The 16,513-nt window shown below is 48.2% G+C and overlaps 1 protein-coding gene across 2 annotated transcripts; it reads right to left on the reverse strand.

Annotated features, from left to right (window-relative positions):
* Positions 1-820: 820 nt before the first annotated feature.
* Positions 821-16,118, reverse strand: LOC115605196 (suppressor of cytokine signaling 1-like). Of its 2 annotated transcripts, XM_030479276.1 has the most exons (3): positions 16,042-16,118; positions 5,827-5,951; positions 821-2,306 (listed from the first exon to the last, which is right to left on the reverse strand). In XM_030479276.1, the coding sequence occupies exon 3, from the start codon at positions 2,238-2,240 to the stop codon at positions 1,557-1,559; it is 684 nt and encodes a 227-aa protein (XP_030335136.1). In that variant the 5' UTR covers positions 2,241-2,306; positions 5,827-5,951; positions 16,042-16,118; the 3' UTR covers positions 821-1,556. The 2 variants fall into 2 exon arrangements, with proteins under 2 accessions (XP_030335136.1, XP_030335137.1); XM_030479277.1 differs by lacking the exons at positions 5,827-5,951; positions 16,042-16,118 and adding an exon at positions 5,518-5,543.
* Positions 16,119-16,513: the final 395 nt, after the last annotated feature.

The raw sequence follows: 16,513 nt of genomic DNA on the forward strand, positions 1-16,513 counted from the left end.
GTAGGAGGGCAGGCACCTTGCTGTCAGCAGAGCGACACAGCCCTCCAGAGAATAATTCAATGTCTAAGTTAGGCTCCTGTGATGAATCACACCAGTCGCTGTCTCTCTGCTGACTGCATGCTTGGGTTCCTCAGATAAGATACCTGAAGCCAAAAGAGCAAATTCAGAATAATCTCTCCCCACATTTGGCTTTTTCCCCCCTGTACAGGTCTGAAGGGGAAAGCGTGAGCTCAGCAGGCTGCCTGCCAGGCTGTGGAGGCTTGGGGAGGTGCTAAACGGTTCGGCTCAGATTTTACGGTATCCGAATTTCTCCTTTCACGTAGCTGGTTTTAGTCACTTATTTCAATGACATCACACCTGCCTGCGTCCCTGAAATGAACCATAATCCTGTTTAAGCCGACCCTCTCATTTGTACTCATGCTCACCAGTTTGAGTTCTCCGATGCTGTGTCCTGTTCTAGGATCTTGAATTACTCATGCTTCTTTCAAACACTCTGTACAAGTTTTAAGGTATTAAAAATACTTCTGAAAATCTCACCCCTATATTTTTAGGAAGTTTCTTCTGTTTAGAATTAAGCGTATTGTTCCCAACTAGGACCATGCATTTGTACTCTGCTTTTGGTCTTTATAAGAAATTCACTTGTTTGGTTTCAGTTTGATTGCCATGTCTTGGCACTAAACTGAGTTTCCAACGCTGCAAGGGAATGCAAATATCACCATGTATTCACTGACTTTTAAAAATAAGTATAAAAACATGTTTATTAAAATTTTTAAAAGTCTTATATAAAAAATTCTTTTGCCTTTTTGAAGGCAAACCCAAAATGTCTTTTTATGCTCTCTAGGTGGCAGCAGCATACTACCAGATGAGCATAAGAAAGGGTGCTGGATCCCATCTCTTCACATCCTCCCAGGGCAGACCTGACTCTTCAAACCAGGATTACCTCTGCAGAAATACCATGCCCTTAGTATAAGGTAACTCATCTGCACTCCCAAAAATCTGTTCAAATAAAGCAATGCAAAAGCCAGCAAAGCTGCACATAGTGTACATGGCTGCAATGGTTTCCCTCTAGTGCAAACATTGGCCTCTGAAGTGGCAGGCACCACATTCATGCTGCAAGGAGCAAAATATGGTCTCGCTCCTCCACGGCCACATGCGTCTGCCAATGCCCAAGCTGCACTGCTGTCGCACTGGACTCAGCCACACCACTTCATGAGGACAGATCTGTAGCAGAAACGAGCTTAGGCATTTTGGGACAGAAGAAAATGCAGGGCTGACCTGGGAGGACAAGCAACTCACCTTCTCAAGCTTATAAGTTATAAACGGAGCAAATAGCACAACTTGGAGGGGGCGGAAGGGGGAAATCTCTGCTCTTTGGGTTTGGCTTTACCCCAGGCATCTCTGGGGAAGGCCACACACACGCTGTCACAGCCAGAGGGTTCAAGCCCTGCTCTCCCCTTCCTCTTCCAGCAGCCAGTCCAGCCCCACCAGTGTGGCATGTGCCCCATCCAGCACAGCCACCTAACAGGCATCTCCCTTTGTCTCTCACGTGCATGGCATCATCTCCCAGCCCAGGGCAGAGAGGGGCTGGGGACGATGCTCCTGTCTGACCTCCCACTTCTGCCCGGTGGTGAGACCACCTCCTCCCTCAGGCACATCCCTGAGGAGCCCCCCAGCCCTGCTCCATCCCCTGTTGCAGCACCAGCAGGCAGGCTCCGGCAGCACAGTTCTCGCAGTGTAGGCACTGCCCGGCGGCTCCGGCACAGGGGCTCAGAGAAGACCAGGGGGGTTCCCCCCATCTCATCAAAGTGCAAGGGGTTGTTCCGGGTCCCTGCCACCACCAGCTCCAGCAGCCGGACCACGCAGTCTGAAAACCAGTTCTTCAGGCGGAAATAGCCCTCCTGGAAAGAGATTCGGAGGCTGACGGGCCCTGTCGGCATCCGCACGCTCAGGCTGAACAAGCAGTTCCCCTGTGAGCTGTCCCGCACCAAGTAGGTGCCAACGGGCTCCCGCTGGAGCTTGGCGTGAGCTTCCCCCACAGACAAGGGGCCCCAGTAGAAGTCGCTGGCCTGGAGGATACTGAGGGATCGCTCCAGGATTTCCCACTCGCAGCTGCGAAACATCCGGAACCGATCGGGCAAGCTGGGCGGCACGGGGCTGGGAAGAATGCTCCGATGCTGCCTTTGCGGATGAGAAACAGTGGTGTGCGTGTTGTGCAGATCATCTGGCCTCCCTCTGATCATCTCTCAAATTGCCCATGGATTCTGGAAAGATGCTGCCTTTACCATGCTTTCTCCTTTGCATGCAGCCTGTGGGACAGAAGAAGAGTGAGGCAAACCAAATACCTTCTTCTAACTCGGCAAGTGAAGACACTTCACAAGGAAGAAAGACCAGCAAGAGTACCAAAGAGGGTACCAGGGAGTTACTGTATGTTACTAACCCCCAGTTGTAGGGATAACCAGGCATATACATGCAGGAAAAATGATAGAACAGAATCATAGAATAGTATGGGTTGGAAGGGACCTTCAACGGTCATCTAGTCCAACCCCCTTGCAATGAGCAGGGACATCTTCTTCCACATCAGATTGCTCAGAACCACATCAACCCTGGCCTTGAATGTCTCCAGGGATGGCGCATCCACCACCACTATGGGCAACCTGTGCCTGTATTTTACCACCCTCATTGTAAAAGATCTATTTAAAACCATTACCCCTCGTCCTGTCACAACAGGCCCTGCTAAAAAGTCTCTCCCCATCTTTCTTATAGACCCATTTTAAGTACTGAAGGGCTCCAGCAGGGTCCTCACCAGCACAAGGTGGCACCTTACAGAGCTCTGCATCCATTGGGTCTCAGAGATTCACAGCTAGGGCTCCCTAGTACACCCTACAGCAGGCTGGTATGAACCAAGCACTGGTTGGTTATTTTGACACTTCCCTCTGTTGGATGCTAAGGGGATTTTTAGAGTGGCCTTGAAACTGGCAAAGGAAAATGGCATCCCAAATCAGAAGGGAACCATTTCCCAAAGCAAGAAAGTCTCGCTTACGTTGTGATTCAGTGAAGGGTGGAAAGGTTTCCTCACACCTCTCCAACCCTTTCTCTGACAAAAGGAGAGAAAACAAGACTTAGAAAGAAGATGGGAATGACCCTTTCCCACCAAACCTTATGAACCACTCCCTCATCCCATGACATTCCTGTTTTACTGTGTCAGGAGAAAGCAAAGGTCTCAGATCAAGACCTTTTCGAGAAATGTTACACCATCAACTTCAGGGCTTGGACTGTCCACTTAATGCTGGTACCAGACACTGCTGATGTCCAAGGAAGAGTTCTGCTCAGGCCCTTCCAGCCCCTTAACTGCTGTTTCTGGTGGAAGGATATCTCCCCCTGCCAGCAGACAGTGTTGCCCTCCTCCTCTGCTTGTGTGCTGCATTCAAAGGGCCCTGCCTTACTGTCATGACCCTGCTCATCTCCTGCAGCTTGTGTCATCACCAGGATGTCTGTTTTCAGAAATGCAAATTCCTGAACTCAGCGTTGCCATCAGCCAAGTCATTTCAATTATATAAAAAAATACATATTCCACATGTGTGTGTATATATATGCATAAACATAAAAACAGCAGCCCCAAGCCAGAGAGGCTCATTCTGTGTGAGAAGCTGAGCTGTTACATACCACTTCCCCAGGCCTGACAAGTCAGTAGCTCACTGCCATGGCCTGCCCTTGGTCCCTTGACATACTCCATTAACCCAGTCACACTCACTGACAGCGCAGCCATGCTCAGAGCAGAACAGACTGCTGACATGCAGCCTGCAGTGGAGGAAGACACATGCTCCTCCATCTCTGTGGGCAGTCCTCCCACCACAGACTCGCAGGAACATTGGGGCTCATGCCGGGCAGGCAGGGGCCTGTGGAGGGCTTGCTCTGGAGGGAGAGCTTCAGGTCAGGCTTAGCTCCTTGTGAGGTTTCCCCTTATCTTGCCCCCTTTGCCAGCTATTCAAAAGCCTCATGCTCCTTTTGGTGCTCGTACCAACTGGATGGCCACATAGACCCCACTCTACACCTGGGGAGAGGACATGGAGCAGCAGGGCCAGATGTCTTTCCCTCACACACGCACAGTAGTTTTGGAAAGGAGACATCTGCCCCCGCCTCCCCCCAACATCTCTCTCAAAACTTAACAGTAATACCAATAATGCAGTTGTCAGGCAGGTCTCCACACCTAAAGCCATAAACACTCTTTCTAAGAGCAGCCTGGGAAGCTTCTCCAGTTTCTAGCCTCGTGATTTGAAGTCCCTGGTACTGCTCTGAATGCTGACAATCCTGCCTTTTAGATCCTGCCCTTTAGCTATGTGTCACAGCAGGAGGGAAATTCCACACTTAGAGAAAGGTGGGAGGGGTAGGAAGGAGTTAATCAAGCTGGGGTTTTCTTTTCCATTAAAAAGATAAAAAAAATGCAGCAGTTGAAAGCTGCTCGGATGGTTCAGCAAGTCAGAATAAATCTTAGGGGAAGCTGATTTAGTGAGCAGAACACGACTAAACACAGTCACCACATGCAGCGACTAGGGCCATCTATTACCACTGAAAACTCGGCACTGTAGATGTCACAAGAAGTTGCAGCATCTCTGCCCCTTTCTGTCTCCTCTCTATTGGGCAAGGAAGGTATAGAGCCCTCTGACATTAGCTGCTGTGGAAAAAGAAGGTCATACTCCTGAAAGATGCCTCCAGGGCTGCAGCTATAGCCTCGAGGGGAGCGAGAAGGAGCCCTGCTCCCACCAGCAGCTGCTCTTCCTGGACTTCTCTTGGGTCCAAACCGAAATTTTGCCAATATCACGGGCCTAGATTGGAAAATGAATTTGAGCAGGAAAACAGAAGCAGGCAACTGTCTTTCATTTCCAGGCTACTTTTAAAAATAACAATACATAGGTAATATGTTTAAAGCTGCTTGTTTGTCCCAGTTTTCAACCTTGAGTCATTCACCCAAGTCTTTTAAGAAAAATCCACTGCTACTAGAAGTCTGACTGACTAAGAACTGAGACTGCCATCATTATGAATTCAAAGTAAATGCAGAAATAGCACCCTCACAATTTGTTCACTCAGTTTGAAATCTACATATGGGTCAGAGCCTCAGAAAGCATGAATTTGTTTAGCTTCAGTGACCCATTTCCAACAGACGACTGCCTGGCGTGCAGCACCGTATTAGTTAATTATTAATACTAGCCCTGGAAGTGCTTCTTGATATTACCTTTAAGGTTCACTTTTAATGAGTCAACAGGTCCTATGTGTACATGGCCTCCCATGTCAAGGAGGATAGACAGACTCTCAGAATTAGGAACAAGCCAACCCAGGGTTGTAATGGAATACATATGTATAATTAGTTATATCTAATTAGTTCTGCTTCTCATTTGCCACACCATGATTTGCTCCCCCCACCCACCCACATACGAAAAAGCCCAAAAAACCCCAACACTCAAACATGTTACTACCTCCCTACTGCGAGACAAAACAGCACTTGCAGCCAAAGCAACATACCCTAAAAAGCTGGCATCCTGCTAATTAAAAGGCTGGATAAGTTTCCCCAGACCTCCTGATTTACTGCAAGTTGAAGAGCTTTTCAAAATAAGTGCTCTTGACACAGGGCATTCTGCTTTCCTCCTCGCTCACTACTCAGGCAACGCAGTGTATTTCATATAAGGAGACAATTCTAGTAAAGGAGGGGACTGCACACAGGCTCTGGTATCAGCCACAGCTTGACAAATCTGGCATGCTCAACCACAGCTTCAAGTACTCAACTATCATGTGTTCTTGCACTCTTCCTCCAGGATACTTGAAAAAGCTTACCTCTTGATATTTACCACCCATAGGGATGAGTTTCTGGATGTCAGGCTTGGAAGTGGTCCAAATTCAAGAGCTCCGATGCAGCACTTCCCAGTTTTTGCAAAGCTTTACTTAAGAGCACATCCATCCTTTGAAAAGAAAGAGACATCCATCAAACAGGTGACAAAACCCATTAGTTTGCCCAAATGTGGATCTAAAATACAACAAATCTGGGGACAGGTTGTCTGTCTCAACCTGTTTGATCTGTACTATTGTAGAAGGATGTATACAGCACTTCAGTTAACAACAGAGACAACAGATTATTGTTGTTGTTGTTATTATTATTGCTCCTTACAAAGCTGTGAGTTGATTAGGTCCCCACAACTCACAGATGGCCTAAGGACAAATGCAAAGACCATAAAGTGGCCATCATCTTCTGGAAATGGAAACCATAAAACCCATATGTTAAGAGATGACAGCAATAGGAATAAGTTTAAGGACTTGGAATAGCAAACTCAAACTTGTGCTCATTGCAACTTAAAACATTCAGAGTATCTTACCTGAAACCATGTAGGTGGCCATTCACTGCTGAGTTATCTGAACGCAACCCAGTCCATTCCGGTCTGCACCCTTCTGCCCTGCTTCCCCAACTCTCAAGGCTTTCCTTTCTCACCTCATGGAAGGAAAACTAAACCCATTGACCTGGTGGAGCACTAGACCACCATGTGTGCAATTGTGCATCTGTCAGCGGACCCATCAGCAAGCTGAAAAAGCAAACCCAGCCTTCCGCATGCCTTTCAGAGGCACTCCCTGTAAGGCTTCACTTATCCCTATGCTCCCTTACTTAACGTCACTTCTCTGCATCCCCTCAGCAGAGACCAGACCAGGCACGCACCCCAGAAGCCATGTCGACTTGCAGGTAGCAGAACTGTGAGTCTATCCCATTCACTACCCACTGCATTCAGCTTCAACATGTCCCACTTATCAATCCCACAGTTCTCAGAGCAGTAAGATGGAGGCTGGGATAATCTGGAAAAGCTCTCCCTGAGATACCCTGCAAGCCCTTGCAGCAGCGTCTCCATTCCAAGCAGCAGAGCCCAAGCAGACGTCTTTTGCTTGCACGTCTGCATCCCACAGAAATGCACTGCCTACTTATTTGTGGCTGGAGAGGATGTTTCAAAGGAAAGCTCGAGCAAACAGCTGGAAGAAACCTCCATGGTAAGAGCCAAGCACGCAGCACCGTGTTTTAATGGTGGGCCAGCCTGGTTCCCACGGCCACCATCTGCCACATGCTGGCACTGGTTTAAACCACGCTGTCACCACCACGGTGCGTGACCACACCAATGCCCCTTGTTGCAAGTGATCAGGGCAGATCCAGAAAGGGTTTTGTGGAGTGGGAAGGGAAAGGCAGGAGACACACAGACAGCCGTGTGCCAAAGAGCATAGAGGGAGCTGTGGTTAGGCAAGGAATGTGGCACAGCTCAGCTAAGAGGACCAATGTTAATAACAGCAGATTTCTCCAGCACAAAGCTGGCTAGGAGACATTGCAGTTCCCTCTATCTCTTATGCCATGGCTAAAAATAGAGTTTGATGTGAGGCTGCCATTATGGGTGATACATGAGGGAATATGTAGAAAAAAAGAAAAAAAACCCCACACCACACATACATATCCCAAACCAAAACTGTGTTTGTTTCCCTATAAAACCAGCATTCAAGGATGCAACATTTAATAAGATAATACAAGCTGAGGCAGCACACGCACTGTGACAGTTCCTGCTTCCGCACAAGTAGAGACGTCGAGCATGAGGATTCTGCATGCAGGGAACCAGCTGCTGGACACCTTGCAAGAGGACTGGGTCTTATCAAAGCCCTCCCAATGTTTTGGGGTTGGAGAACATACTTCAAAACCCACAAATAAATTCCTGATATTTAGGCTTTATACTTCTTATCATAGAAAAATATGACATGTGTTTTCTGCGTTAACGTGACACTTTGCTGATACAGGCTAAAAGGTTTTTACCCCAAGAAAACCCACAAGACAGTGTGATATGCACCAAATATTCTTCAAGGCAGGGAAACCTGCAAGCATGTTTGGTTTCTGCATAACACGTTTCAAAGTGGAAGAAACAAAAAAGGAAGGTGGTAATTTACAGGGAAAGATAATTGCTTTTGCTGGACTAACTGAAGAAGCTGGAAGAAAGACCCTGTTTTCAGGGTCCCCTCCTCACACCCTGGAAATACCATGCACATTCAGAACAACTACTTCTAAATGAAACAGCCAATTCCTCACAGGAACAGCCCAGTGTGAAACTGTAATCCTGCCTTTTCAGAGTAACAGAAGCCGCATCGCTTCCCTGAACTTGAAGGCTGCTGTGCAGCAGCCACAAGCAACTATAGCATGTTCCACAGCAAGTAAAACTATCAAAGCTACCGACTTCAGGCAAAGACAGATTCTATTGCAGACTGAATCATCCCCCATCCCCTGTAACTGAGGAAAAAAGAGTTAAAAATAAAAAGTTAGAAAAAGGAGATCAGTAGGGGTTACTGCTAAGTTTCAAAGCTGCAGCTGAGCCTACCCTGCCATGATTTAAGGAAAGAGAGTTGTTGTTGCTTACCTCTGGCCAACCCAACAGCATTTTTGGTAAGTGAGGGAAGCCTAGTGGCATCGCTCCTGACCTTTCCAGTTTCATAGCAAGCAACCATCCCTGCAAATGTCAGCGCAGCAGAGCTACAAGAAGCCTCAGCGCTGCGCTCAGCTGGAGAACACAGCTCCTGTGGGGCTGCCTTGCCTTCCCTTCACCCCGCCACCCGATGGCTGGGGAAGCAGCCTTCCTGGAAGGTCACCGGGGCTCCCCCCAGTTTGGGTGCAGAAATAAGGAGATGGCGAGAAGGCACGAAGAGGAAGAAGAAAGAAGCCAAGACAACACCAGTCCCTTATGGCTCCCTATTGGAAATGCTGTGTCCCATCTCCCCACTAAGAGAGGCATCAGTGGAAAGCCGGTAGTGATGCTGGTAGAGGGCCGGATCCTCGCCCTCCATTGAAGCAAAGCTCTGCATCCACCAGTCATGGCTACTCAGTCTCACCAGCTTCCCCTACCCCCAGTACAGCAGCGCAGGTATGTTTCCTCCATTCCAGCCTCTCCCACCTAAATTGACTTTTTTCAGTTGCCCCAGTACCCTGTCTGAGGAAACAAGTAAATCTTCAGAAGTAAAGGCCAGCAGTGGTCCCTGCAATGGCCGTGACCTCTTACCAAAACCATCGCATTTAGCAGGAAAGGAATTCAAAGCAGCAGCTAACTTGAAGAAATGAGCAGTGTCTGCAGCTCAAACCGGTTCAGTATCATGATCAGAACTAGGATTTTAAAGAAGAGTCTCAGGCACTTAACCAACATGAGCCAGAGCACAGAAGCACAGGGGAGAGGGATCCTCCCTTCGCTCTTCAGGAGGACCAGCTTCCGAAGGTGTGAGGGGCCGTTAAGCAGTGCCAGTTACCGTGCCTTCAGAGGAAGGGGCGAGGATCAGAAAGTACAAAGTGCACCACAACACTAAGTTTTATAATGGGGATTTCCAACACACAAAATAAAGAAACTTGTCCCGAGAGTCAAAAGTCAAAAGAAAAAAAGTTGTCATGAGAGGTTATTTAGGAAATCTTAAAGTGACAGAGCATGCAGAGCTCCCACAAATGATGGCGCCAAGATGCTGCCTGGCCCAGAGGACAGGCTCAGGGGACAACCCAAGTCACACCACAGGTATTAGCTGTAGGTATGAGTGCTTGTAAAGGCTCTGACATGGATCAGAGGCACCAAACGCACACATTACGAAACCACTGTCCCTGTCCAAATCTCTCAACAACCTCAGTAATCCTTCAAGATGAAAAGCTAACCCTGGTGGAGCTGATATAAAGAAATATAAATTACTGACAGTAGGGAGCAAATTTACATGAGGATGGCTGCTATGAAACTAGGACAGTAGGTGGCCAAGATGAAACAACAAACAGAAACCAAATGTCATTTTCAGTTTACCAAAACTAGAAAACCTCTGGGGGAATCATTTAGTTGACAGGGATAGCAGCAGTGGGGATGAGGACACCACAGAAAACTTACACAAACAAGCACGTAACTTTTTTTATTAATTTTCTTTGCTTGCACAGGATGCTGAGGAGATTCCTCACTATTTAACGTTGTTTAGCCTGAAGTGGGGCAAGGGGGTCTTCTATCAGAAGAGATGGGGAAAAGTGACACTAGAGCAGAAAGTCAGGTGGACACAGTGGACTACACCCAGGAATTCTGAAGGAATTTGGAAATTTGGAAATGGTTGAGATGCAAAGAGAGATGGAAATTTGTTGAGATACAAATAGAGGTGTTCTCAATCAAATCAGCTGCTGCTACCAATTGCCAGAAGGCTGCAAGTGCTGTAAGGAAAATTTTTTGACATGCACTGCTAAGGCAGGAGCAGCACATGGCTACCTAACTGTGGAGAAAGGTAATCCCTAGACAGAGCTCCCCATCAGGAAGATGGTATGTGAGAAGCAACAGTTGCTGGAGCATGCCTTGCATTTCCCCAAGGCCCCATACTAGAAGCAAGTCAAAAGTGAGACATGGTGCACGAGGTAGAGAGCCAGCAGCAGCCAGGTACTCGTAAAGCAGATGGACAGAAGATAAACAGAAGTCACACCCCAGGCTGATGTGAGGTGGAAAAGGGGTGTCCTGAGGAAACCAAGGCACTTCAGCCTTTGCACATCTGATCACCTCTCTGCCACGCTCTCAAATGCTCCAGCTTTTCGCTGGATTGACTCAGCCCGCTTTGCAGAGCATCCCTCCTGCCTGCTCTACCTGTTGGTGGGTACAAGCAGTCCAAAGCCTCGCCCAGCTCAGGCACAAGCAGCTCTCCTCCCCCTGCCCATGCAAACACATAAGCTGACCTAGGTCCCTTTCCAGAAATCATTACCCCTGTCTTCAAGCTGCCATTGCCCACAACATCTCAAGCACTGGAGGTCTAACCTTGCCCCCCAGCAGGCAGCTTCCAGCCTCGTGCTACTGAAATCTAGACAGCCAGCTGGAAAAGCAACAAGCCCCCTCCATGCCCTTCCCAGGTCAAAGAGTGGCAAAATCACTTCGCCCTGCAAGCCAGAGAAGTCAGAGGTCGCTCAAAATTCAGCAGGTTGGCAAGCACCAAGAGGCCAGGTAAGACTCTGTCCTGGCAAATGCAAGCGCATACAGACTTTAGGGAAATAAATGGGGTCTATATTTTTAAGAGCAATAAATTAAGTGGCCCAGCTGACCAATGAGCCGAGTAACTGTGCTGAGGGTTCGTTAAGGAAAGCTCTGGCTCCGAATGCAAAAGCAGTTATGAAAAACACAAGAAGCAAATATGAGTGCGAGGTTGCAAAATGGATGGGTGGGAACGTATCAGTAATGTCACCACCTGAGATAATACCTTGCATTCCAGTCACCTTAAATAAAAACAGACAGAGCTAAAACGAAGGGGATGGGCCTAAAGATGGGTGATAAGAAGTCACATGTAAGTGTTCAGAGAGGAGAAACTTCACGCTCAGTTTAGAGAGCAGAAAGATGCAAGGCGATGCAAGAGAAAGAGTACAATCAAGCTGTTCTTTTCATGCTCTTTCATAAAACTAGAAGAGAGGAAGTTCAAAGGTGACTGAGATTGAAAAGTAACTAATTTTAAAACTCATAAAAGGAAAAACTCCAATCACATAGACTTTAAAATGATGCTGCTGGGGAAAGTGAGAGAGCTGATCTGAGGAGTCTCATTTTTCTCTCTGCTTTGTTTCTGTAAAATACCCACCACACTATGCTTTAGCAACCTTAGGCAGAGGAATCCTGCAGCAAAGGGCTGGGTTTTTTAGCATCACCTTTTAAAGCTACCTCTTAACCATTCAGACTTTACATCGGGCTAAGGGGAGCCCAGCACAAGGCATAAACATCCTTTAGTCATGCAAAACTGAAGAACTAAACAAGGGTATATAAAGTCACTGTGAGGAATCAACTGTGGACCTGCTACAACAGTTAAAGCAGCTCAGCCTGTTTTTTCCTTATTTTTTTAATGACTAAAAAGAACGGCACCTCTCACTTGGATGTGCTGACTTGAATATTGGTGCACATCCTACACACATGGGAGATTTCAGCTGATTACTGCTAAAGCAGCTCAGAATCAGAAATGGCTGTAGCAAGAAGGTTAGAAAGAGACACTCCCTCTGCCTCAGCTTCCCCTTGAGTGGGGCTCTTGGTCCATTGTGTCACTTAGCTGGGCCTCGGAGGACAAACATAACTTCTAGCAGGGTGGATTGAAGAATATTTCTCCAGCCCCAGCTTCCCTCCCTCCACACCTCAAAAACCTCACCAGAAAACAAGAACTCAAATATAGATGAAGAACAATATTGCTGGTCTGTCAAAAAGCATGTTCGAACCACTCCTAAGGGCATCTGCACATCATCACTAGCGTGCCAACTTAGGCAAACCTATGCTGAACCCTCCTCAGCTTTAGCAAGGCACCTTCAGCAAGCTGTGGAGAAGCCCAGCTATGCAGTTCAGATGGCAGGAACAGGAATGGAGATCTTCGACATTTTCCAACTGCTAATAGTCACACTTATTTTCTTCCCTGACAGCCTTAGCCTAAGTTTCCAAATAAACTTTGCTACTGAGGAAGTATGAAAGTACATCCAAACTGTTTCTGAACTGCAGAATCACACACACGCATAAACCCCTGTTGCACAAGTCACCATCTGAAGTCAAAATTTGTCTACAGCATTTGCAGGGAGTAAAGGGGAGGACAAAAACTCTCTGCAACAAAGGCAACTGAGTGCTGCCAGCTTAACCCAATTTTGCCAGCCACAGCTCCAATGTAAAGCTGAAGCAACCTATCTGCAAACTTAATATTGGCACCATTTGATTCTTTCCCTTGTGCTTCACATGTGTTTGTGAACAAGCAGAAGCACAGAAAGCACATGAGGAGCAGGAAGGGAGAAGGCAGAGAGAATGTGCATTATCAAAATACCTTGAGAGCAGTTCTTGGAAATGTGCAGCCTGCAAGCCTGTATCAGACACTCATTTCCTGTGAAGTGCACACAGGCCTTTTCATTTCTCCACCGAAGAGGACGAAAATAAGGGGGCAGCTCGATAGTCTCCAAAGGCAACAGCATTTAGCGATTTTACCAGCATTTAGTGATTTTACTAAAATGGAATTAACATTTTTATACTACTAATTACCTATCAAACAGAAGCAGATTCCCAGAAGTTTAAAAAGTAGGACTTTCTGTACCTCTTGCTTCTAAATCTTAACTTGCAATCTTGCACTTGGTCGGGGCAGGGGGATGGGATGAATTTTACTCAAATCATTTTGACCACTCGCTAACACAAAGCCACCAAATCCTGCTACATCAAACACCACTGCACTTTTTAGGGTTTTTTTAAGGGTCTGAGACCAATTTCAGCAAAAGGACAGGATAATAAATACTTCACTGAGGCAGAAGGCTACAGGATATGCACAAATGCAAATGAGAAGAGCAGGCAGTAGTGTAGACTGACAGTACAGAAGGGGGTAAGTTGATATCACGCCTGCCTTCTGCCTCTACTTACATGTAATCAAGGATCTAATTAATGCAGCATTTAGCTGCATTATTTTAAATAAATATAAGATGTATGATGCCTCCTAATGACACACACACTTAACACCTTTATTCTGTATAAAGATATCACCCCTGTATGACATACTCAGCTTTTGTTTGTACCATTCGCATTTTCATTTACAAAAGGAGATGCAGCTCTCCTGGCCTGGGAGCTTTTGGGAAGCACCACTAGCCAAGGTCTGCAGCGACCTGGAATAACGGCTCATGAACATCCCACCTCCCCACAGCCTTATTAATCTAACCACAGTGTCAACTTGACCCAAATCATGTCATATTTAAGTATTAGCACTATCTGTTTATTGCTGACCAAACTAAGGTAGGAGAAACCAGGGGAGAGAAGCCTGTGGGTGGCAGGGGAAGATGAGGGTGGTGAGAAGCTACAGGGAAAGACTCAGAGGAAAGAGCGAAACATCCCCAGCGGGGATGGAGAGAAAGAGGAGCAAAGGAAGAAACACAGCTCCAAAGGCACATTTTCTCCTTTGTTTCTCAGCAATGCAACCACAGCATTAGTGGCAGCAACTAAGAATTTACACCACCCAACTCCAGCTCTATCCTTGCGCAAACAGACCACCAACTTCACAGAAATCCCAGCTGGATTGAGGGTAAGAGGCACTGGCTGCATGTTTGAAGCTGTCAACTGGAAACTGAATTTGGTCTTCTCTGAGCAGGGAGGGCAGGGACAGGGACACCCACCTGGGAGTATGTGCTGAAGCTCAGCCTTTCCCTGGTGCTCCTCTATGCCTGCTTTTTGGGACCCCAACACAGTTGACTTGTTCCTTCCAATGTGCCGCCTCTCAACCCCACTACACTTAAGTAAGTGACAAGCCAGGTTATTGAAAGACATGTAACATACTGAACCCTAACAAGGAGCACAGAAATAACACAGGCCAAGATCCCAGTCTAGCTCAGGAAAAGATGGGAACCTCTGTAGGAGGTTGGCATCCCAGTAATCCCATGGGTTTGTGCCCAAGAGTCTTCCACTCTGGAGGGGACAAGAATCCCTACTTCAACAACTACATTTTAAATCACATACCCAGCACAATCACTCATGAACACAGAAACAAAGCTTGGCTTCATCTACAGCAACTGGCCACATCTCATCGTAATTTGATTCAATCAAGACCAACATTATGTGATAGTAGAGCCTCAGTCCCACAAACTTCTGTGCATGTGCATAATTTTTAAGCACATGACCGTAGCCGTGCTGTGACTGAATGAGCTATTTGATGTTCACACAGCATCTGAACTGCAGTCCCAATTGTTTGGAGAAAGAAGATATGCCTGCATAGCCCCTTAAGGGCACAGTCAATAGAGAATGAAGCATCAGGAAACTAGTTATTTCTGATCCCACCCCATTTTACAGGGCTGAGCATGGTCAACATGTGACTGGGGTTTTCATTTAAGTTTTCTGAAAGCTGCAAGGACTAGATCTAGCAAACAGCACTGTCTGGACCACACAGTCCTAAATAGCAGCTTGCTAACAATACTCTTTACCCTCAACTTTACAGAACAATGGTCAAGCCACATCCCCCTCCTTCACCCATGCAGGGAAGTAAAAAGCCAGGGACATGAATTTAACATTCTTGAGTTCCTTTCAGTTACCTCCAGGGTTCATTCAGATCCTGTTGCCAAGCTTCTACTGAACAGGAAGGAATACATAAACTAGATTTAAAAAAAAAAGAGGGGAGAAGATCATAAGAGTAGCACAAGTTGAGGTTTTAGGTGGTAACTATTCCAAAATTCTCAGTAAGAGCATGTGTGTTTGTGGGAAAAAGTGAGTAGCGGATCCTACATGGCTGCGAGCACCATGACTCAGATTGCATCAAGAAGGAGGTTTCAGTGATAACCTTTGCCGACGAGGCTTTTCATGGGCACCCAGCACTGATATTCTGAGAAAAGGCAGGTGTGAGGCTGCGTTCTGACTGTGCCGCGTCTGGAGGATGGCAAGTTCCTCTCCCTTTCAAGGGCAACCCCAACGGGCACGTATGCTCCGGGTTCACAGTTACCCCGTTTCCCTGTAACGCCTTTGGTTCTGGCAGACAGCTCGCTTTTCCAGCTAAGTTTAACACCCTGCACACCACTCCGCCAGTGGTTTACGTGAAGAGTGAAAAGTGGCATAAAGACCAGGTTCTCCCCTCTCCGGACCCGTGCGGCTGCATCCCTACAGACCCACCCGAGACATTGCATAATTCGCAGGTTTCACTATAAAACAAGCATCTCCCTTGCCCTGATGCTGTGGAGAACACGCTGACGGCAGGACAAGCCCCAAGCCTGTCGGAGCCTCCCAGGCTGCTCCCAACACCCCATAGCCACCCCAGCAAGCCACATGGCTCCCTTCAGGGCCGGCAGTGAGTTGCCAGCACCACGAATCCTCCCCTAACACTCTCCCACCGCCGGGGAAGGCACCCCAAACCCCAGCACGCTCCTTCTTCCCCTGCCAGCAACAGCCCCAACACCCCCGGTGCCAAACAGCAGCTCCCGCCGTTCTAAGAAGCCAAGGGGGGGACTGGAGACAAACAGAGACAGACAGGCAGACGACACCTCCACACCCCCCACTCCAAAAGGCCGTTTTCGGTTAACGCCGCACAACTTACTCTCGGCACCTCCGGGGCCGCCGGTGCGAGCGAGCGCTCAGTGCCGGGACGACAGCGGCGCTGCTCGGCCCTGCCCCCGCCGGCGCTCTCCCGCCCCGAAGCGAAACCGAGGCGGCCTCGCTCCCCGCCGCCCGGCGCCGCTGCGCTCCGCATCCCCCCCCCGGCCCCTCAACTCACAAAGGGGCCGGTGGGCGGCTTACCGGGGGGGGGGGTGGCGGCGCGGCTGCTCGCCGGGCCCTCCTCGGCAGCGGGGCGGGCGGGCGGGCGCCGCGGCGGCGGCGGCTTGCGGCTCCGGGGAGCGGAGGGGAGGGGAGCGGAGAGGAGGGGAGGAAACCCCCCAAGTGTGTCTTTTCCGAGGAAGGAGCCACGGGGGAGGGGAAGGGGAGGGGTTTCTCCCTCCTCCACCACCACCCCGTCTTTCCACAGAGTGGCTCTTGGGGGGGGGGGGGTAAAGAAGAAAAAAGTTTGTGTT

The sequence above is a fragment of the Strigops habroptila genome, chromosome 3 (genome assembly GCF_004027225.2).
Source record: "Strigops habroptila isolate Jane chromosome 3, bStrHab1.2.pri, whole genome shotgun sequence".
Taxonomy (NCBI): Eukaryota; Metazoa; Chordata; class Aves; order Psittaciformes; family Psittacidae; genus Strigops; species Strigops habroptila.